The sequence below is a fragment of the Pelophylax lessonae genome (genome assembly GCF_965119305.1).
Source record: "Pelophylax lessonae genome assembly, chromosome: 3".
NCBI lineage: Eukaryota > Metazoa > Chordata > Amphibia > Anura > Ranidae > Pelophylax > Pelophylax lessonae.
Genome location: NC_138770.1, coordinates 127,947,648 through 127,970,359, shown reverse-complemented (window position 1 = coordinate 127,970,359; position 22,712 = coordinate 127,947,648). Strand labels below are relative to the sequence as shown.

The 22,712-nt window shown below is 45.4% G+C and overlaps 2 protein-coding genes and 1 pseudogene across 3 annotated transcripts in view; all 3 read right to left on the bottom strand.

The window, feature by feature from the left end:
* Positions 1-22,712, bottom strand: part of TTC32 (tetratricopeptide repeat domain 32) — a 330,468-nt gene that overhangs the window by 287,227 nt on the left and 20,529 nt on the right. The gene's annotated exons all lie outside the window — the stretch shown is intronic.
* On the bottom strand, positions 6,172-6,864 carry LOC309550114 (annotated as a pseudogene). The gene has a single exon. The product of its transcript is annotated as an uncharacterized misc_RNA (transcript).
* LOC309550113 (uncharacterized protein) lies at positions 7,727-8,239 on the bottom strand (the record flags this gene model as incomplete). The annotated part of the gene is made up of 1 exon (XM_082250567.1): positions 7,727-8,239. The coding sequence occupies one exon, from the start codon at positions 8,237-8,239 to the stop codon at positions 7,727-7,729; it is 513 nt and encodes a 170-aa protein (XP_082106693.1).

Below are 22,712 nucleotides of genomic sequence, written 5' to 3'. Positions count from 1 at the left end.
GGAACCCACCTTGGAATAACTGAACGTCGAGTCTGTAACATATATACAGTGAAAAAGATCATTGGTGGTTGTCAAGACTTCAATACAGAAAAATACTGTCTTTTTTTTTATACTGCTCAGTGAAAGAGATATAAAAAAATGAAATCTAGCTATAGAAATACGGAAGAAAGGAATATAAAAGGAAGAAATGTTGCCTAAAGCAACTAATCAAACCGTAGCTTTTGTTTTTCTACCAAAAGGTTAAAAAACTACAGCAAACACCTTAGTGGTTCTTATAGTGTATGCTTATCCAATGTTATCCTTTGCTCCAGATTGTATTCATTTTCCCTGAATTACAACCCTGCAGTTTAAAACTTTTGTAACATTTTCACTTGTAATAGGCAAGCAATAAAATACACCTCAGCTGAGGTCACATCTAAAAAATAGTTTTGTGATTTAAGTAAAAAAATAAAATCTTAAGAATATATTGTACTTTATTAAGAAAAATAGTGCAGCGCTAAAAATGTGTGGGTAAATGTGCACAAAGTAAAACGTGAACAATCATACCAAAATGCAAAATTAGCTAATTCCTTTGAGGATGTTATTTTTAAGGAAACGCGTTAGAAGTATCATGAGTGCCTATCTTTTCTGAATGCTTCTTTCCACCTGTGAAATTGTAAGTGTATTCCTTTATCTTCCAATAAATTGCCCATATGGTATTATGCTATGGTGTCCTTTTGGTTTATCCCTCTCCACAATCCCATGAGTGGGGACTCCTAGGCATTCCCATGCGGACCGGTTTGGAAGATATTCATCACCACCTGTGATCCAGAGACGCTGCTGAGGTTCCTGCCTATTCGGTACCGAGGACATCTACATATACAGCGTGTATGATCCATTTGCTGTACAGTACTTTGGGTCCATACCATCTGGTGAGCACATCTTGATTCCTTTGGTGTGGGATTTATCGTTTGTTGCAGTTATTTCACATGCTGGAGTCAACACCTTTTTCAAGTTACAGTCTACACTTTATGGACATTCTGGACTTTTTGCATTTTTTTGCATTTTGGTATGATTGTTCACGTTTTACTTCATGCACATTTACCCACACATTTTTAGCGCTGCACTATTTTTCTTAATATTTTGATCACCATCACTGTCAGTTGGAGTGTTAGCAGCTTTATATTGTGTTTTACTTTACAGATTAGTTTTAAGTTAGCGCAGTTTATTCACATATTTTCCATATTGTACTTTTATGCAGCTCAGCTATCCATTTACACCGGCTTGCAGCCCCAAAATATTATTTCTAGGTCAGCTTTTTCCCAGGATTAGCAGAGGCCAGCAAGTGAATATGTAAGAGGGGGTTAGTGACCCTTTTTTAGGTGGTCTCCACTCTGTTGCCAGCCGGGCTGGGTTAGACTTCCTTTTTCCCTTAAAACAGAAGTTTTTTTTTCAAAAATCATACTTACCTAGTTGGATGCAGCATGGGTCCGACGATGCATCTGTCCCCCGCTGGAACTAAGACTGAGAACAAAACGATCAAAGACTGCTGATGCTTCAGCTCCCTAAGCAGAGAGTTGGTGACTATCAGTCATCGCTCTCTGCCCCCCCCCCCCCTTCCTCTGTGATGTCAGCTAACAGCCGGCTTCAGCCGGCTGTCAGCTAAAAACGGGTCACGGGAGTGCAGAATGTTCTACAGAAGTTCTCCTTTAAGCTGACCATACACTGGTAGAATTTAATTTGAAAATTCTCGATTCATCTTCTAATGGTTAATGGCGAAAAATCGGTTTGTTTTTGACCATATGGACAAGAAAATTCAAAAGGCCCGGGATTAAAAATGTTCTTGTTTCTTACTAGAAAAAACAATTAATGGTTAATGTAGTCCTCAGTTAGGAAAAGCTGTAAATTATGTCTACACTAATGTAAAGGATCAAAAATCAAACATTGACATTCTATGCATTGGTATGGCAACTGAACAAAAACTTGTTACAGTTGAATGAAAATTCTTGTGATGGGCACACTTAATCCTATGTCGAATTCTCTTTCATGAATGGTCGTTTGAATATCTGACAGTTTGGACAGCTCTAGGGTATATATTGTATAGGGTATATAAAGGGGGGGCGGTAGAGCTCATAATGGGGTGGTGCATGCGGAGCAGTAGGACTAAAAAGAGCTCCATTAGCTGGTGGCCAAATATTTCCCCTCTGCAGTCCCCAGCTTTGAGCAGGTTCAGTTATGTAGGCAGAAAGGACTGTCAGAGTAGCATTTAGTAAAGACTCAAACTCCCAACAGCAAGAAAATACACCAATGAAGGGCACTATGCTCTTATGAGAGGAGTTGTAATACCTACTGCCATTAAATAAAGCATCATGAAAAGCAAGTTCCCTGACTGGACATTACATTAATGAGAGAGCTGGGATGAGTTATGCCTAACATGACGTGAAGAGTTCTCACACCCTGGTAGTCCAATTATACAGCGAGGGCAGGAGACCAGTGACTTCTCCTGTGGCTCTCTGGGTGAAAGACAGAGCAAGGAGAATTCTGCTGCTGTTTTGAGATTCAAGTGAGGGAAACTGGTGTAGGAAGCAATAAGCACTGTGAGTTTCTGTGAACTGGTTTAGTCAACCGTAGGGCCACGCACTACCTGGCAGGCCCAGTGGTTGCAAGATGCTCAGATTAGGTTTCACAGTTTACAGTAGCCCCCCTAATGCAAGGTTTTGATCACCCACCTTTGCCATGTGGAGGACAACTGCAGTCTGCCTTCCCTAAGCCCATATTAGCACTCCAATGCAGGTAGTATGTTCAAGGACCCCTCCCAAGAGTGAATATCTTTGCAGCTTACATTCTTAGACCCTAATGCCCCGTACAAACGCGTCGATAATTGGCAGTGAATTTTCGGCCAACGTCCGATCGGCCGATTTTCGGCATGTTAGTATGATGCTTCCGACAACTGACTCCGACTTTTCGGCCGAAAAAAATCTGGTGTGCAGGCTATAAAATTTTTGTTGGCCGTCAACATAACGGCCGATTTTCCGTCAGTCAGCACAGATTTCGGCAGACAAAAATCTGATGAGCAAGACTGGGCATGCTCATAGAAGCAAAAACACACGGAAAGTAAACCAGCACATGACATCACTTCTGAAGTAGATTTTTGTTGGCCGAGAAAATTTGTGTGCAGTCTAGGCACATTCCAACCAACAAAACACCACTCTGGACAAAACTCGGACGATCGCTCGGCCGATAATCGTTGGGTGTGTACGAGGCATTAGGCTCCATTCACACCTGGGCGTTTTTGAGTGTTTTTCAGCTCCAAAAACGCTAAAAAAAAACGTTCCAAAACGCCCAACAAGTAAAACCCCATTCACTTAAATGGCCCCTGTTCACATCTGAGCGTTTTGCAAAACGCCTGTAGCTGAAAAAAGTACATGATCTTCTTTTTGGGCTGATTACCAATGCCTGCCTCCAAAAACGCCTGAAAATCATGGTAAAATCGCGGTAAAAATTGCGGTAAAAAAAACGCGCGAAAACGCTACGCTCCAGTGTGAATGCAGCCTTAAACTGGCTATACATGGCTTGAAATTTGAGCTCTAAGTGGCCATGCTGACACTACCTGGTCCGACAGCTTTGACTTAGAAATGGAAGTAGCCATTGCCGATTGTTTCTATGCAGAGCTGCACCAGATTTTGTACTCTTCAGCTTTAGTAAATCAATCCCTCAATGTCTCAATCAAGATAGTGTAATCCAGAACCACACTCAAAATATAAAGTCAAAAAAAGAAGATTGTCCTCAGATTAACATTCCTGTTGGATGTTATTTTGCCTTATCTTAAACCTGCATTGTTATTCTTTGGGATTCTGCCTAGAGAAGAACGTATGAGTAGTTCAATTAATTATTTATTTTTTTGCTGGCACAGTGCTAATGTGCCAGGATGAGTGATTACCATGAAGATGCCAATCAAGAGGCTGAACCCACAGAACATTGAAAAAGCCTGGAAAGAAGATTTTAGCTCCTGGTGAGGGCTCCAACAGTCACATCGCTAGAACAAAGGTGAGTATTCGGGTTTTAGTGCATTTACCCATACAGTTTGTCACTTATGGGACATAAGGGATTACAAATCATGTAGGATGTGGAGGCTACCCCTCTATATATGTTATCTAAGACTTTAGTGTTCCCAGATGTTCAGACCTTTAGAAACATTACTATAGATTTTGGAGAAGAGCCAGTAAACATTTTACCCACTTATGGGTGTTAGAAAACTTAGCAGAATTCCAATTAGCCACTATAGATAATTCTAAAAGGTTTATTATTGGCGGACAAAATGCAATTAAGATATTACCCATTGGTGTTCACATTTGCAAGCCTATTAGCTGTATGCTATTCAGGCCTGAGCTTGTAAAATCCTGCATGATGTATTTTATATTTAAAGATGCCTCGAAGTGCACAAACCTAGGCATTTTCATGGTAGCACTGTGAAGGACTTCCGGATTGTGAACTTTGAGATATGCTTAAAAAAACAAAAATGTAACAGCAGAACTAAATGCATTAACTACCTAAAGACCATTAGCAAAAAAGGTATGTAAAAAAAATCCTTATCTGAATACCTTGGGCATACATTGTACGCCAGGGCTTCCTCTTCCACCACTCTTCTGCAATTTACAGAGAAACACACATCTTACATTATGTATGTGCACTGGTGTTTCCTGACTGTAGTATCCCTTTTAAATGTAACTTATGGCCTTGTTCCAGAAATGGACTAAGCGGCTAATCTTTTACTGTATAATGTTACCGGCTAGGATCGCCATAGCGAGATGCTGGAAACAGACTGTGGAACAAATGGACTATGCTCACCAAAAATTAAACTGGATCATGATCAATGATAGACTTACATGCATTCTCCAAAATACCAACACTAAATTTGAGAAGACCTGGGACCCCTGGATAAAAAATATATTTCTCCAGAGTCCAGACTGATGCGACCTGAGAGCAGCTCCTCTTGTTACTTTTGGCGACTTTTCTTTCCTCTACTTTTTCTTGTTCTCCTAAGCCTTGATGGGTACAATGTTTCAAAATTTGCGTACCCCAAGTTATTGATTTTTTTTTTTCTTAACTTCACTTTTGATTGTTGTCACAACTAGAGAACAAGCATATGCTCTCCTTACTTTATGGAGTGCTCCCCTTTTGCAGCTCTGTTTGGTGAGTAAAGCCCCCGTACACACGCAACGATTATCGGCCGACCGATTGGCCGTCTTTTGTCCAGAGTGGTGTTTTGTTGGTTGGAATGTGCCTAGACTGCACACAAATTTTCTACTTCAGAAGTGATGTCATGTGCTGGTTTGCTTTCTTTGTGTTCTTTCTTCTCTGAGCATGCCCAGACTTGCTCATTAGATTTTTCCCTGTCGAAATCTGTACTGACTGCACGAAAATCGGCCGTTGTGTTGACGGCGGACAAAAATTTTATTGCGTGCACACCAGATTTTTTTCGGCCGAAAAGTCAGAGTTGGGTGTCGGAAGCATCATACTAACAAGCCGAAAATCGGCAGATCGGTCGTTGGACGAAAATTCCCTGCCGATTTTCGATGCGTGTGTCGAGGCTTTAGATTAATTGATTTTTTTTATGGCTGTAGTGGGCACCGAATGATTGAAGACAACCACTAGCTGTCATGAGCCTTATCATTGTATTGATCATGCTTATTTGTAATATGTCTTGACCAATGTAGAATAGATGTCCCCCCAAACTCTTAGGCTGCTTAACGCCAAAGGCTCCACCCCCATGCCATAAACCTTTCCCTTTACCTAAATAATTGAGACCACACCGTGCTTGGAGTTGATTGGCCACAGCAGCCATTTTATTAACCCTTTTACCTTAAAATTAACATAAGGAGAAAAAACATTCCTTAAAAACATAAAACAATCAGTCATTAAGCCTGTTGGTCTTTGAGGCACCTCCAAATAATTCCAAATCCTGCACTGCGGGACCTGTGCCCTGATAGGCCTCCAGCCGCGTCACCGGCTCGGAGACAAACCACTCCCCGCAGTGCCACCATTTTGAATTCCATTTAAACTGACATTAAATGGAATGCACCATAGGGACCCATACCAACGATGAGTCCCAACCATACCCTTATCCTAAACTGTTCACCTCCCCCGCCAGCAAAGACCAACAAAACGCCACCAGCACCCAAGGGTGACACCTTACCCTTGCGTGCCCCTCCAAACCCTCAAGGCTCGCTGGATCCCATCCTGTAATCCCAGGGCCCATAAATCTATACCCACCACATTGAGGTGAACTCCGTCATCCCGCAGATACCGCCATGTGTCCACTTCCAACTCCAGGTGGCGAACCACCAACCCACCATTCCGACACACAAAGCGCCCCACTTCCTTGTTCAACTTAATCCGAGCCTTATTAAGTCACGCGACCGACCTGGCCATGCGCCAGGACGTGCGGGCCACCATATCCGACCAAACTACAAGCAGCGCCGGAAAAGCCGCGCGCAGCCGCAGGAAATCCAACTTGATGTCCCTGATCAAGGCCCGCGTGGACCTGGCCCCCAAATCGTTGCCCCCGGCATGCAGCACCAAAACATCTGGCTGCCTGTCTAACCGGGCGAAACGATGCACTTCGGGAAGGACCCTGCCCCAAGTAAGCCCCGGCACCCCCAGCCACCTGACACAAGCCTCCTGCCGAGAAAAACCAAGTTGTCTACCCTTAGGACGCACATCAGCTCTCCGGGCCCCCCAAAAAACATACGAGTGTCCCAAGATCCAAACGAGGCAGGGGTCCAAACCTACAAGAAAGGGGACAAAAAGAAAAGATACCAACCAATAATCAGATAACCAGCCGGGCCCTCCACCCCCCCAGCGATAAAACCACCACCCGCACATACATTACACCAACAGCTGTGGACGAACGTACAACAAGAACCTCCTAGACTCCCAGCGCCAATGCGTTTGACCGCATCGTCGTTCAATCCCCAGCGTGCAGCCTCTGTGGCCGCCCCGATCCGAAAGGAATGAGATGCAAACTTACTCGCATCCAAACCCAAAGAGCCCACACACCTTCTGAACACCGATATGAATTGAAAACGAGATAACGACGACCCGTCCGCGTGCATCAAAAATGAACCGGGCCGCGAAGGGCGGATTGCCCAGTAAGCCTGAACCGCCCCCACTGGGCACAGCGGCGAAGACGGCACCGCGAACAAGCGGACACGGACCCCCTTGCCACTCTGGTCCGTTTTGGACCGTCGAAGGAGGATAGTAACCCCCTCCCGACCGACAGAGACATCCTGAACCAATAAGCCCCCCGACACCGTCCGGGAGGAGCTGACCAATTCCCCAATCCGGAAAGCCCCGAAAAAAGCGAGAGAAAAGGCCACCTTAAACAACACCACCTCGTAACCCGAGGTGCAGTGCTCCCCCAATTGCATGCAAACATCCTGTAAAAGAGCGAAGGACAACGGGCGCCTAGAGTCCCTCCTCCGATAAGCCCTGGAATAGCCCCTTAACGCCTGTCTCACCACGAAGTCCTTTGTGTAGTCCTGACAACCCAGAAATTTAAACAGAAAGGCCAAGCCGGACAACTTGCGAGCCACAGCGGAAGCCGACGAGCCCCTCTCAAAATGATCAGAAACAAAAGAAAGTAACACCCACCTGACCTCTGGACCCTGAGGATCCACCGATGCCACCCGCAACACCTCCAGCCACTCCAACCATACCTTGCAATACGCCGACCACGTGGACTCGCTCACCGACTTCCTGATCCATCCAGCGAGGACCCCAAGGCAATCCCCCATAGCCACTCCGGACACGGGACTCCGCGTTGCTCCGCTGCCGGTGCCAACTCCCGGAACCTGTCCCACTGAAAACGAGACAGCGCGTCAGCAATATCATTTTGAACCCCCGGAATGTGCACAGCGTACAGGAAAACATTCAACTGTAGACACCGCAAAACCAAATACCTGAGGAGGCGCACCACCGGCTGAGAAGAAGCCGACGCGCGGTTGATTACCTGGACCACCCCGAGATTGTCGCAATGCAGGCGAACCTTCAGGTTCGTGAACTCCGCCCCCCAAATCTCCAGAGCCACCACCACTGGGAACAGTTCCAGCAAAACCAAGTTGCTGACCAGCCCCGCTACCTGCCATGCCCCCGGCCAAGGGGCGGCGCTCCACGCCCCCCGGTGAAAAGCCCCGTACCCAGCCGAACCAGCAGCATCGGTAAACAGCTCCAAATCAAAGTTGCTGATCGGCCCGGCCATCCACAAGGATCTACCATTGTACGTGGCCAAAAAACCGTGCCACAGACGCAAGTCATCCCTGTGTTCCTTGTTGAGCCTGACGAAGTGAGTGGGCAACTTCACCTCCGAAGTCGCCGCCGACAGCCATCGGCAGAAAACCCGGCCCATGGGCATAATGCGGCAGGCAAAATTCAATTTACCCAGCAACGACTGCAAGCTGCGCAACTGAATTTTGCGCAAACCCAGCACCCCCTCAATTTCAGCTCTCAAAGCCCCCAATTTATCCTCCGGTAGGCGACACTCCATGGCCTCCGAATCCACGACAATGCCCAGGAAGCTGAGCACCGTGGTCGGGCCTTCCGTCTTGTCCGGGGCCAAAGGAATGCCGAAACTCCCGGCCACATGCTGCAATGTGGCAAGCAGGATCGCGCACCCGTTGGAAGAGGGCGGGCCCACACACAGAAAGTCGTCCAAATAGTGGATCACCGAATTCACACCGGAAACCTCCCGAACCACCCACTCCACAAAGGAACTGAAGGTCTCAAACAGCGCGCAAGATATGGAGCAGCCCATAGGAAGGCAGCGATCCACATAATACGCCCCCTGCCACCAGCAGCCCAGTAACCGAAAACTATCCGGGTGAACCGGGAGCAACCTGAACGCCGCCTCTATGTCAGATTTGGCCATCAAGGCCCCCCGCCCATAATGTCGCACCCAGGCCACCGCGGCGTCAAAGGAAATGTAAGACACCGTACAGGCATCCGGATCGATGGCGTCGTTCACGGACCCACCCTTTGGGAAGGAGAGGTGGTGAATGAGGCGAAACTTATTGGGTTCCTTCTTGGGAACCACCCCCAACGGCGAAACCACCAAGTCATGCACCGGCACCTCAGAGAACGGGCCCGCCATGCGACCGAGAGCCACTTCCTTGTTCAACTTATCCGACACCACCAAAGGGTGGCGCAATGCTGAACGCAAATTCCTCGCCACCGGAGGCACCGAGGCCAAAGAGCAAGGGATACGAAAACCCACCGCAAAACCCTCCCCCAGAAGTCGGGCAGCCGCCCTATCGGGGTACCTATCTAGAAAAGGCCGCAGCCTTTCCACCCTCACCGGCGTCGTCCCCTTTGTGCGAAGGCTCTCCGGACCGCCCTTTTCCGGACTTAAAACACCGAGCCAAGGAATGGGAACCTCCGCAACCGGAGCATTCATGTTTGAAGCGACAGGTGCCACCGAACTTACAGGAACCCTCATTAAATTGCCAGCAGAAACCCCTCTTCTTTGCGGCCGGCTGTCCCGGGGTCGCAGAACCACCGGCCCCCCCTGGAAAAAACTGATTCGGAGCCTTCGCAGAAGACATGAGCCGCATCCACAGGCTGATGTCCTTGTGGTCCCACCGTAGTGACGGCCTAACTGCCTTCCGCTGCCGGAACTGTTCGTCGTACCGCAGCCAGGCCGACCCCCCATAAACCCGATAGGCCTCCCCGATAGCGTCCATGTAGCAGAAAAGGGCCGAGCAGTTCTCCGGCGCCTTTTCCCCTATGACGCCCGCCAGAATGGCAAAGGCCTGTAGCCAATTGGTGAACGTCCGCGGGATAAGCCGATAGCGTCGCGCTTCCTCGTCCTCCTTCTTGCGCTCCTCCGGTTTAACCCTGTCCAGGTGGAACTTCTCGAGGGGCAACAGCGTGAAGATTTCCACGTACTCACTCTTCCAAATCTTCTCCCGGACTTCCTGCTTCAAATGTGCCCCCAACGGGCCCTCAAAACAAACATATACCTCACCTTTCGCTGAATCGTCCAGGCGAACAGCGTCCGCCTTCCCCTCCTTCGCCGTCCCGGTCTTGTCCCCCGCAGCCCCAGCCGTCACCGCCACCACTGCAGGCGCACCAACAACCTGGGGGGCCCCAGCCACCCCAGCAACTTGCCCCGCGGAAGACGGCCCCGCCAGCCCCGGGGCCCCCGCCGGCTCCGTGCCCGAGCCCCCCGCCGGAGGCACCCAAGCCGCCGCAGGAGACAAGCGGTCCCCGTCCCCCGGGGCCAAACGCCCCAAGAGGTCCCGTAAACCCAGGAGGAAGCCCCTCAAGCCCCCATCAGCACCTCCATCCGGGGTCCCCGCCCCCACCGGCCAGGACGCCCCCTACCCCTCGAGCCACCCCAGGACTCCCACCCCCCACATCAAACAAGCCCCGCAAATCAGACAAAGCCAGAGAAGGAATTGTGACCTCACCTGTCTGCCCAGGGGGGGCGCCCCCAGCCGCCGATCCAGCCTCCCTCGTCGCCGACTGAACACCGACATCCTCTTCAGCATCTGATCCGGACACCTCGCCTTCCGAACGATCGTCCCCGGACACCGCTGGCATCCGTCCACCAGGTGTCGCACTCCCGGAAGCTGTAGAGCCGAGCGACAGGCGTCCCCGCCCCCTTACTCCAGCTCCGCCCGCCGGAGACCTCTGTGATCCAGCCGAACTTTCGATGACCCGGCCACGTGACTTGCCCTGCTGCGTCATCTCTCTGCGCCCAGCCGAGGCCGACTCCGAGTCCCGCCGATCCCTGCTGCCACCAGCCGCCATGAAGCCGCTCCAGTAGCACCCCGGCGAGAGGGACGGGGAGAGACCGAAGGCCGCCTCCCCCCACTACCCCCAGAGCTCCGTCCCTGCAGAGGATTCCTCCCAGAGGCGCGCACGGCCGCAGCAGAGGCACGCTTGGCCGGCGACCCTGAAGGGTCCCTGTCGGGGCTCCTAGGATGACGCTGAGCTCGAGGGGAAGGGTCCGGTGAAAAACGCTCCGGCGGCCGTGACCGCCGAGCCCGCGGGACCGCAAGCCCCTCCGGATCCTGGGCAGAGTCCTGAACCCCCATCAACGTGGAGACCTGGGCCCGGAGCCACTCAGTCCCCTTCACCGCGGCAGCGGCCTTGATTTGCTCCAGCAAAACGTCCAAATCCGCCATCGCAGACCAGAGAAGCCGGGGTGAGATGCTCTGCAGTGCAAAAGGTGGGTGACCAAGCTTCTTCTTCCTTCGTCCGTTGAACTTCCACTGACCTCCAAATCTAAGGGGCCACCCCTCCTAACTGTACCTCAACCCCTCCCAAACTTGATACACCAATCCCTGAATACCCCAAACTCAAAACAATTTAATTTAACCCACACCTGCCCTGTCTCCCCTCTTCACATGGTCATGTCTGCCCTGCGCTATTTTTTTTTTTTTTTTTTCTTTTCGCTTCGGGCCTTGCTTTGTATTTTGATATTAAGGACCCTTTAGTTTAGGGTCAGACTGCATTGTTCTTTTTCTTTTGTATCTGTAGAAAAATGAATAAACAGATTGAAATTAAAAATGGAACTCACAGTGTATATAAAGCCAAACCTTTTATTTTAGTTTAAGATAGAGTATGAAACCTTCATCAAGCTATTTTAAGCTGTCTGTGTCCCACTTCAATTACTGTCCAAGAGATACAGGAAATGAGAGGAAATCTCTACAATGGAATTCTCAAACTAGAGAGTTGTCACAGGGCCAGGTGTCCCCATCTTTTAACCACTTAAGCCCCGTAAGATTTTACCTCCTTCCTGACCAGGGCCTATTTTGCGATTCGGCACTGCGTGACTTTAACGGACAATTGTGCGGTCGTGCAATGCTGTACCCAAATGAAATTGACGTCCTTTTTTTCCCACAAACAGAGCTTTCTTTTGGTGGTATTTGATCATCTGTACGATTTTTTGATCATGCGCTATAAACAAAAAAAGAGCGACAATTTTGCAAAAATAACAATATTTTTCACATTTTTTTTATATGAAATTCCCCAAAAAAAATGTAAAAATCAAATTTTTTTAACATTTTTGGCCAATTTGTTTTCTGCTACATATGTTTGGTAAAAAAAAAAATCGCAATAAGCGTATTTTGATTGGTTTGCGCAAAATTTATTGCGTTTACTAACTAAGGGAAACTAAGGGATTTCTGTCATTTTTGGTGTTTTTTTTTTTTCTAACGAGTAATGGCAGCGATCTGCGATTTTTTTTTTTGCGGGGCTCGACATTGCGACAGACAGATCGGACCCTTGACTGACATTTTTGACACTTTTGGGGGTACCAGTGAAATTACTACAGTAATCAGTGCTATACATATGCACTGTTACTGTAAAAATGACACTGGCAGGGAAGGGGTTAACTTTATTGGAGAGGCAGGGGTTAAATGTGTCCCTAGGGGCGTGCTTCTTACTGTAAAGGGGCGTGGCTTTTCATGTAACCACAGAGACATACGATCCTAAATAGCAGGATCGTATGATCTCTGCAGTTACACCAGGGAGAATGACAGGCGGCTGTGTTTACACCTTTCTCCCTCTGCAGCGGACGATCGCGCTCGCGCTGGAGTGTCCGAGAACGAGCGGGGGCACGCCTCCGGCGGCACGCACTAGCCCCCTATTGGCTCGCGGGCGAGTGACGTATATATACGTCACTTTGCCCAGGAGGGGCTGACCGCCGCTATATATAGTCGTGCGGCGGTCGGCAAGAGGTTAAACTCCTTCTTCCCATTGGGTGGCCATTGATGATGTAACTGAACACGTGTGATGGAGATATATTGTCCTGCCACCCAGCCACTTATACTGCACTGCGCACATGCTACAGGCAGTGTACACACACAAAAAAAGTTCTCAGTGGAAAAGGGAAGGAGGTATTTGGCAGACAAGACATACAAAGTCTTCTCTACCAAAAAACTCTACCTTAAACTCTACCCTTTTTTTAAATTTCAGTTCCACTTTAAGATAAGTAGACAGAAACCTTGAAATCTGTGAATAAATTGTTTAGACTTTATTCATCCAGTTTACCTGAAACTGACACCACTTCGCCAATGATCTGTTATTTCTGGATGATGGCGTGCAATTTACAAGCCATAGGGAGTGTTTTATTAAACTTTTCCTGGAATGATAGGACAGTAATTAAGACAATAGATTAACTGAAGGTTTCTGCCAATTTCAGAGGAAGCCATTTGTAAGAAAGTCCCAATAGACTGTTATAATTTACAACAATATTGCAGTGAATGCTGACACTTACAGTACAGCTCATGTGCCAGAAAATATGCAATCTTTTTAGAGATATATTTGTAATCTATAGCTGTTACTATAATGTATATAGCGGGTGTGAAATTCCAGGACATTGGAAAAATCAGGTAAGAAAATCAGTTATTTGCGCAGCCAAGGCAAAAATGAATATCTGCCATTTAAATAGTTAGCCCATTCAAAAGTGATATTTCAGTTTTTAGTAGATGCTGGAGAAGGAGAAATCACTTTGCGGTTTCTATCTCTTAGGGACTCTATTGGTGAGATCTCTGTGCTGGGTTTCCAGGTATGCTATGGACATCAGGGGATCTTACTTTCCCTATTGGATGTTAAAACAGTATAATATACAGCATACACCAGAAGGTACAAATAAATAAGCACACCTGTTAGTGTGTGAAACGCGTCTACCTGTACACTGTTTTAACACTTGGGATGTTCGTCCAATAAACCGAATCTGGATGCAGCTTGGAGTGCGGCCAATTCTTTCTTATTATTGTATGCGGAGGCGAGCCGAGTCGGGCACCCGTTAGCATCATTAGGCTTCCTTTCTCTCACCTGGAGCAGCGAGTCTTTCTTTTCATGGATATTATGCACCAGAAGGAGCTGGAAAGGTGGGAACACCTAAAATTCCTAGGTGGACAGGAACAGTTAGACATTATGGGAAGAAGATTTTGCTGTTGGTGTTTTAAGACATATAAAAAGACTGGTACTCAGCCCACCCGACCCCACATAAATCTACTATATCAGATTTGGATGGACCTAACTTTTTAAGTAAACCTAAAGGTTCTTACACATTAAATAGCTGCCCAAGTGTTCCAGGAATCATGTAACTTGGGGTGCTGTAACTGACTTTGACAAAGAAAAGATTTCCACTACCCTATTCTTATACCTCAATAATGGCCTCTTAACCACTTCTGGACTGGAAGATTTTCCCCCTTAACGACCAGGCCATTTTTTGCGATACGGCACTGCATTACTTTAACTGACAATTGGCGGTCTTGTGACACTGTACACAAATAAAATTGATGTCCTTTTTTCCCACAAATAGAGCTTTCTTTTGGTGGTATTTTTATTTATTTTCTTTGTGCTATAAACCAAAAAAAGAGCGACAATTCTGGGAAAAAGAAAAACACAATTTTTTTACTTTCTGCTATAAAACATTCCCAATAAAAAAAAATCTAATTTTTTCATCAATTTAGGCCAATATGTATTCTGCCACATATTTTTGGTAAAAAAATCCCAATAAGTGTATATTGATTGGTTTGTGCAAAATATATTGCGTCTACAATCTAGGGGATAGGTTTATGCCATTTTTTTTACTGGTAATTTTCAGCAATTTTTAGTGGGACTGCGACATTGCGGCAGACAGATTGGACACCTGACACTTTTGAGGAGACCCGTGACATTACTACAGTAATCAGTGCTAAAAAATATGCACTGTTACTGTACTAATGACAATGGCAGGGAAGGGGTTAACACCAGGGGCGATCAAAGGGTTAAGGGTGCTCCTAGGGAGTGCTTTCTAACTGTATGGGGGATCAACTCACTGGATGAACACATAGACCGGTGTTCCTAAATAGGAGGAACACAGGATCCCTGTATTCATCTCTGACAGAACAGCGGTCTGCCTTTTTTACATAGACAGACTGTCGCTCGGTCTCCATGGGGAGCAAACGCTGGTGGCCGGCAGACATTGCATCCGCAGGACCCACTGATTGGCTCCACCTCTGGCCAATCCACCTGTGTGCATGCCTCCGGCGGTGCACTCGCCCCTACTATGTATTACACAAAGCGATGTACAGGTATGTTGTTTCGCGTAATAGAGCCGACCTGCCGGAGTAGAACTACAGCCGCTGGTCGGCAAGTGGTTAAAGTGACCCTGTCACTATAGAAAATTGCTTAAATTAAGCTGTACTTGTAAAATAATGCAGATATCAAGGTTCTCATTTATCCAGGTCATGGTATATCCTGTAGGCAATCTCGTTCAACTGGACTTGTTCTGTAATGTTGAGGATATTTTTACACCTCCCATCCTGTTCTTGGACAATAACATTTTCTTTTCCTAGGTGATTGGATTAAGGTGTTGGTACTATCTGTGTAAAAAGTCTGTAAATGCTGGGATAAATTTCTGACACTAATTAGAACTGAATAAGTGGACTTGATAAGCTACAAAACAGCTTCAACATTACAAAACAAGTCCTGTTGAATGTGACTAACTACTGCTAGATATTCTACGAATGTCTTTTGGGAAACCAACACCTTCAAAAGTATCACTCTCTTTTCCCCTGAAGCTTTTACTGGTTCGTCCCCCTTACATCTCAAAGTTACAGGAGGCGTTAGTGGCCTGGAGTTCAGCTGGAGGAATCAATAAGAGCTGTGGAGGACCCAGGAGATTTCCCAAAGGACTTCAGGAATATTTTTCTCAGTATCAGAGCAGTGTTCGGTTGCACAGACAATAGGAAAGGTGAGTATTTTCTATCTTCTTTTACAGATATGTTTTAGTTTGAGCAGTTTTCTTTAAAGTTATGGGTGCCCTCTCTGACCAAAAATGCTTTCTAAAAGGCTGGCTGGAACTCAACTTTTTGTGTCAAAGCATCATTCTAGGGTGCTCTGGCATCTATCTATCTATCTATCTATCTATCTATCTATCTATCTATCTATCTATCTATCTATCCTAGCTTTGTCTGTGAGAGCTACTAGGTTTTGGAGCACCTGGGCAGCTATCTTAAAGCGGAGTTCCACCCAAAAGTGGAACTTCCGCTTTAAATAGTCCTAACCCCCTGACATGCCACATTTGGCATGTCATTTTTTTGGGGGGGGGGGGAGCAGGTACCTAGTTTTGACAGGTACCCGCTCCCACTTCCGCTCGGAGCGCCGCGGCACCCTGAGCGGAAGTTCTCCTCTCTCCCTCCCTCCCTGCAATCTTCTGGGACATGTCAGAGGTCCCAGAAGATTGCCGGCCAATCACGACGCATAGCGCAACTCGCGCATGCGCAGTGCGTACCCGGCTGTGAAGCCGCAAACTGTCACAGCCGGGTGCCCACATCAGTGATGCCGGCGCCGCGGAGCAGAGAGGGAGAAGACGGCGCATCGCTGGACCGTGGGACAGGTGAGTGTGCGGTTAGGCTGGAACTCCGCTTTAAGTTGCGTGCAATCAAGTGTAGGTGAATGATGACTTTCTTGCCCATATCATACTCTTAAGAAACAACAATTGTTTGATGTCCCTGCTTTTGTTTTTGTCCCCATTCCCCCACACAAGGCCATAGCAAAAGCTGTCACCCCTGGGTGCAGCTGCATTCCTCAATTATTTATTCTCCATCTTGGAGAGTCCATCAGGGAGTGTAACAGCAATATTTGGTGTCCTAACATTCATGGCAGGTTTGCAAAACCAGAAATTCTGGAGGGTAGATATCAGCACTAATAGACAAATGTCAGTAGATGATTCAATTTGTCAGCTCATACAAAAAGTAAAATATTTTGAAAAACAAAAACGATTGGCTGATCATCTCCTTTAGAGGGAAACAAATCTTTTTGGGTCAGATGTATTTGCCCCTTTTTAACCAGTGATTGTTCACCACACATCTTCCATAAGAACAGTTCAGAAACAACTTCTGTTAAAAGAGAAGTTCTGATTTTTTTTTCTTAAATCATACTTATGTGACAAAGTGTTCCCAGAGTTTTATGGGTTATCTAAAGAGAGAGCACGGCAGAGAAGCTAGCTTTGCAGCTCCCTTTCTCTGATTGAATCCTGTAACATTTTGAGCACTGGGCTGCTATGTTTTTATAAATCGCTGATGATGCCTGGAGAGGGGCTCAGAGTTTCTAATTCTGACAATTTGAAAATACAGGGACAGATTATATTTTAGCAGGTACACCTGGTTTACTTTGTAAACAATTAATTTAAATTACGCATGGATCTAGTCATTTATATACGCTTTTAATCTGCTCCACTAATCATAGAGAAAATGTGAGATAGATCACGTGTGATCATATTTTGGCAGAAAACTGTGATTATTGATTTAGTAATGTTTTTAGAACGTATCTTCTATCCCTTATTCGTCTGCTTATGACCAGGTGCAAAACACACTGCTGGAAGATGCCTAATGTAGCCCAAGTTAGTGTCCTCCACGAGTGCTTTATCGGTGCTGCATATTTCTTTTGTCCTATGGTTTAAGCTTGTTGAGTAAACTGTAAAACTACATTGTAAGGGAACTTGAAGATCAAAATAAAGAGATTTGCTGCTTTTTTTAATGCCTTGTATTCAACTGCCACCTTGTGGACATTTAGAGGCATTATCCTACTGAGTTGTCACTTAGGTCTGGTAGACTATGAATTCCATCTTTGACCATTTAAAACGTCATTGTTAGTTCAGATAAAACAGAACTCCCTTCTTGTTAGGTTAGTGGATGAATAATAATAATACTCTAAAACATACAGAATCAATAGCAAGACTGAAGATAATCAGCTCCAAAAAATGTGGTTGGTGTTAATTTGAACAAAATGAATATGTTAAGGATCATGATGGACATACAAAGGGCCACTTCCGGATTCTCAGCAAAGCAAAGCATTATTATCTCAGAGATGGCTAAAACCATTGGCGTGTTTAAATAGCAAGCTTCTACAGGCTAAATCTGTAAAGTGTAATCTGAAGACCTAGATTCAACCCTAAACAGATTACATTTCATTTGCTGGAGCACTGTGGATGTTAGGTAATTACTTGTGTGTACGTGCATGCATTTTTAAAAAATGAAATACAGAATTTTCTTTTTCCATCTCATGTTGCATAACAGCACTGCTGTTCTATTGCAGCCTCTTTTCAGTCACTTTCTGTCTACATGTATGCACTTCAACAATAGGTGCATGGCCTTTCTCAGTGCGGGTTTTCTGACAATGACAACAGTGGACCATGCCCACATAATATTTTAAAATGACCATTTGTAGTCTCCACTGGAAGCCCAGGTAACAGGGTGACAACAGTGGACCGTGCCCACATAATATAATAAAATGACCATTTGTAGTCTCCACTGGAAGCCCAGGTAACAGGGTGACAACAGTGGAATGTGCCCACATAATATAATAAAATGACCACTTGTAGTCTCCACTGGAAGCCCAGGTAACAGGGTAACAACAGACAACAGACAAAAGCAAACCGAGCCGAGTAGAGCCTATACAGGACTGAAAGATGCCGACTCGTACCACGCAGTGGAAAAGCAAACTGAGACGAGCTGGGCCAAGCAGTGCCGAGTGGAGCCGAGCCGGTACTTGCAGTGAAAAATTGCAAAAAATGACCACTTGTAGTTTCCACTGGAAGCCCAGGTAACAGGGTGACAACATAAAATACATTTTGGAGATAGGGACAAAGGGCTGTCACCCTATTATAGGAAGTGCCTGAAAAAAGACATTTATGGCAGGATCACTGGGTACAATTTCAATAAAAGCTGCAGATTTAAAAATCTTGACAATGGTTTTTGGAATGACACAATAAAGTTCATATGAAATTTTAAGTGATCGAGTTCTACTTGAAGAATATATCTGATTAAATCGAATTGAACAATATACCAGAAATTGCATGTCAGAGGGTAGCACATGGGCTATTCAACTGACAGTTACCATTTGTATTCTTTTTTAGGCCAGAAGCACATCTTCACGTTGCTCATCCTTATTTTGTGGAAGAACATGCCATAACTAATAGCTCACCAAAAGCCAAAGAGCCAAACCTTGCCTCGCCCTCATCAATATCAACTGCTAAAAACTGGAACTGTGCAGCGCTTACCCTGTAAACCTCAACAGCTTGTTCTTGCTTGCTTTTGGTGCTGAGAGCATTTTTGGTGACGATTCAGTAAAACCAATCTGTTTTTAATCTGCTTCTAAAAGCAAAAAATCCCCAGTAAATGTTGGATAAGTTCAAACCTGCCATACAAAATGGCTGACACTAATGACAACCGGAGCTGCGTTCACGGTACTGCTTAATTTCTCTTTTGACACGGTTATCTAAAAGAAAGCTTTATTGATTGTGTCACTATGTTTCAGCCTTTGGATCCTCCTGGATGTTGTGTTTTATACTCGTACAAGACTGTAAGCGCACTATGCCAAAATGGCTCTGTGCAGGGATATCTGAGGTATGACACAATGCTTGTACATATCAGGAACAGCTTAAACACTCTTTAATAACTGTACAGAAATGCCAGCTCGGCTGCTCCACGCTGAAGTCATCTTTGCAGACAATCTATGTGTCAGAACTGGAAAATGGACTTAAATAAAAAATATGTTCAATATACGCATTATATTTTATCTGGATCAGACTTGATCTTAATTTATTTTTCTAATGCAGTAAAGGTTTCCTTTTAAAATGGTTGCGGTATGTGTAATGTTCAACACATAGGAGATGCCAAGCTGTAGACATAAATTGCCATGTCTGCTTGAGTTGAGTAGGGACAGGAAGGGGATGAGTGGGAGGGAGCTGGATTAAGGCTTTAAGGAAAAAAAGAGAAATAAAACATATATTTAAAACTTTAAAATAAAAAAAAGTCTAAATAAAAGTGACCCAAAACAATTGCATGTACTTCACATTCACTGGTAAACGAACAGCCCCATTTAGAAGATACGTTACTAAAAAGGATCAAGCAAGCCACACTGGCGGCGTGGCGATCCCTTCTTACACAGCTTCCTGCCACATCCCAGACCATACCCGTCCAGCTCCCGATCTCCACGATACGCACGCTACTTCCTTTCACTAACATCGCTAAATTTCAAGCAGCCGGGATCAAAACAGTAGATCAGCTTCTCCAGTCCAACTCCCTTAAATCGTTCGAGGCATTATGCTCAGAATTTGGCCTATCCCCACAGACATTATACTCTTACAATAGCATAGCAAGTCTTATGCACAAACATCCCCCTCCGCTAATCAATCTTCCCATATCAGTGTGGAACTTCCTCACATCCCCCTCCACCTCGGTAAAAGGTATCTCGTTGTTCTACAACATCCTTGGTGAAAAACAAGTCTTTTCCAAATCACCTCACATATTAGCGTGGGAGAGGGAACTACAAACATCTTTCTCCGAGTCCCAGTGTAAACTTGCCCTTTGCAGCTCTTACAAATCCACCCAATGTGTGAATCATTGGGAGCAAGCCCAAAAAATTCTTACCCAATGGTATCTGACACCATATAGACTATCGAAGATTTAGGATTCCCAAAGCCCTACCTGCTGGCGCAACTGTGACCAAATAGGATCACTGCTACATATCTTCTGGTCCTGTAAGGGCCTATCTAGCTTTTGGAGAAAGGTGTTTGAGATCCTATCCACCACGACTGGCATTCTCAAGAAACCTGGTCCTGCCCTGGCCCTACTCTTGTTAGGTTTAGACTAATTTCCACCCTCCCTGAGGACGGTCTCTGTGCACATACTGGTGGTGGCCAAGACGGTCATAGCGCGGTACTGGAAGCAGCCCACTGCACCTTCACACATGGAAGTTATCCGCCAGGTGAACTTGCAGTGCTCGCTGGAAAAGGCTTACGCCTATTCTAAATTCCGAGGTCCTAAATTTCATAATGAGTGGCAAACATGGGTACAAAGCCCGTATTTCTCCCCTGTACCTGGCTGAGGTTGAGAACATGGTTTAGTTTTGCAAATAGTTTCTACGTTTACATTCCTGTATGACTTTTGACACTGATTACACTATGTAATTTGCTCTCTTATTGTGTCACTCCATTTGCACATGTAACGTCCTTGATTTATGGGCTACATATGTATGCATTTTCCTTTCTCATGCTTTGATACGGCTACTTACTGTTATACCCTGAATTGGTTAATTGTTTGTTTTTTGTATATTTCAATAAAAATCTATTGAAAGTAAAAAGGATCAAGCAACTTTCACTGGCATTTGTTGACATCTATTCTTCAACAGGAACTAGTACTTACTGTAATATTCACCGTAACCCAGCAATATTCACCACACAATCACAGAAAACCTTCACGCAGCTAATATGCCATTCTTTGGTCACAGATCTCGCCCAAATGCAAAAACATTTGACACTCCATAAGAATGTGTATTAAATCAGGCCACATCCAATATTTACAGTATGTGCTAAAAGGTTTTCACTAAAAAAAATAAATAATGGGATTTTTGTAAACATCGAAAAATCCAATTTTTAGAGTCCATTGAAGGGCACAGGAATTTAGAAAGTGTCAGGCTTTACTGCTGCCTACAGAAGGATTGGACATGGGCAAACAAAAAAATAGTGGGCCAGCCCAGTATAACCTCTCCTACTCTCAGCATGCCTCAGTTTTGTGGTAAAGCAGTACCAAGAGCATGATCATAAACATGGAGCAGTGGGACCTGTGTCTTTTAGTGGACCTCAAAAAAAGAAAGCTTTTTTTAGGGGGTAAGCACAAAAACCCCATTTTCTTTCTCGTCTATTGAGGGACACAGAAATTCAGACACTGTTGGGAAACCTAAAAGAAGTCCAACTGAGGGGTGGGCAACAGCAACAAAATGCTAACAGCCCTATACAAAAAAACAAAAACAGAATTAGGGAATGCTGCAGCTCAAAAAGTTGCTTGAAGAACCTGGTACTGGAACTTAGCATCAGATGAGGTCTAAATATCCAGCTAGTAGAACTTGGAGAACATGTGTACAGAAGACCAAGTTTGCTTTGCAGGCCTTGCAAATCTGCTTTGCCAAAAAGCCCATAAAGTTCTCACAGATCTAGCACCATGACAGGTAAGGATGGAACATGATTCTTAATATAACAAGCCTATCCCTTCCCCTCTATGGCCTAAAAACTGTACATGAGTTTATGCAGGACTCTAGATCAAAGAAGGTAGAAGCACTGGTGAAAGAAATTGGTCTAAAAAAGTTAATCACACTTTACTTGTGCTAGTTTTTTCTAGCCAAACACCCTATCCCAAAGCCCCACACTCACCCTAAAGCCTGGAAATGTTATATCTCACAAAAACCAACATTTATTTATAATATTCTACAAAATTACCAAATTTCAGAAGAACAATACAATGCTAAAATGGAAAGCAGACCTCCATAGCTCCTTTACTCCCCACCAATGGTAATCAGTCTTCCAAGCAATATATAAAGTGACACATTGTATCAACCACTGGGAGATGATGCCTGAGATCACAAACAGATGGTATTACACCCCATATAGGCTGGCTAAATTCTTCCCAACCATATCCCTGGACCAACTGAAGTCAGGTAGGGCACTTACCACACACCCTTTGGGAATTTCCTAGCCTAACAAGTTTATGAAGACAGGTTTTTCGATGTATATCCTCAATAACAGGGATTCTTTCTCCACCAAAGCCAGGTTTAGCACTTCTCAATAATCGGTATAGATACATACCCACACTGCTTTCAACCCGTGATCACCCATGTACTGTTAGGGGAAGTGGAAAGTGGAAATCCGATGTCTCCCTTATCTCAGATGTAACCAC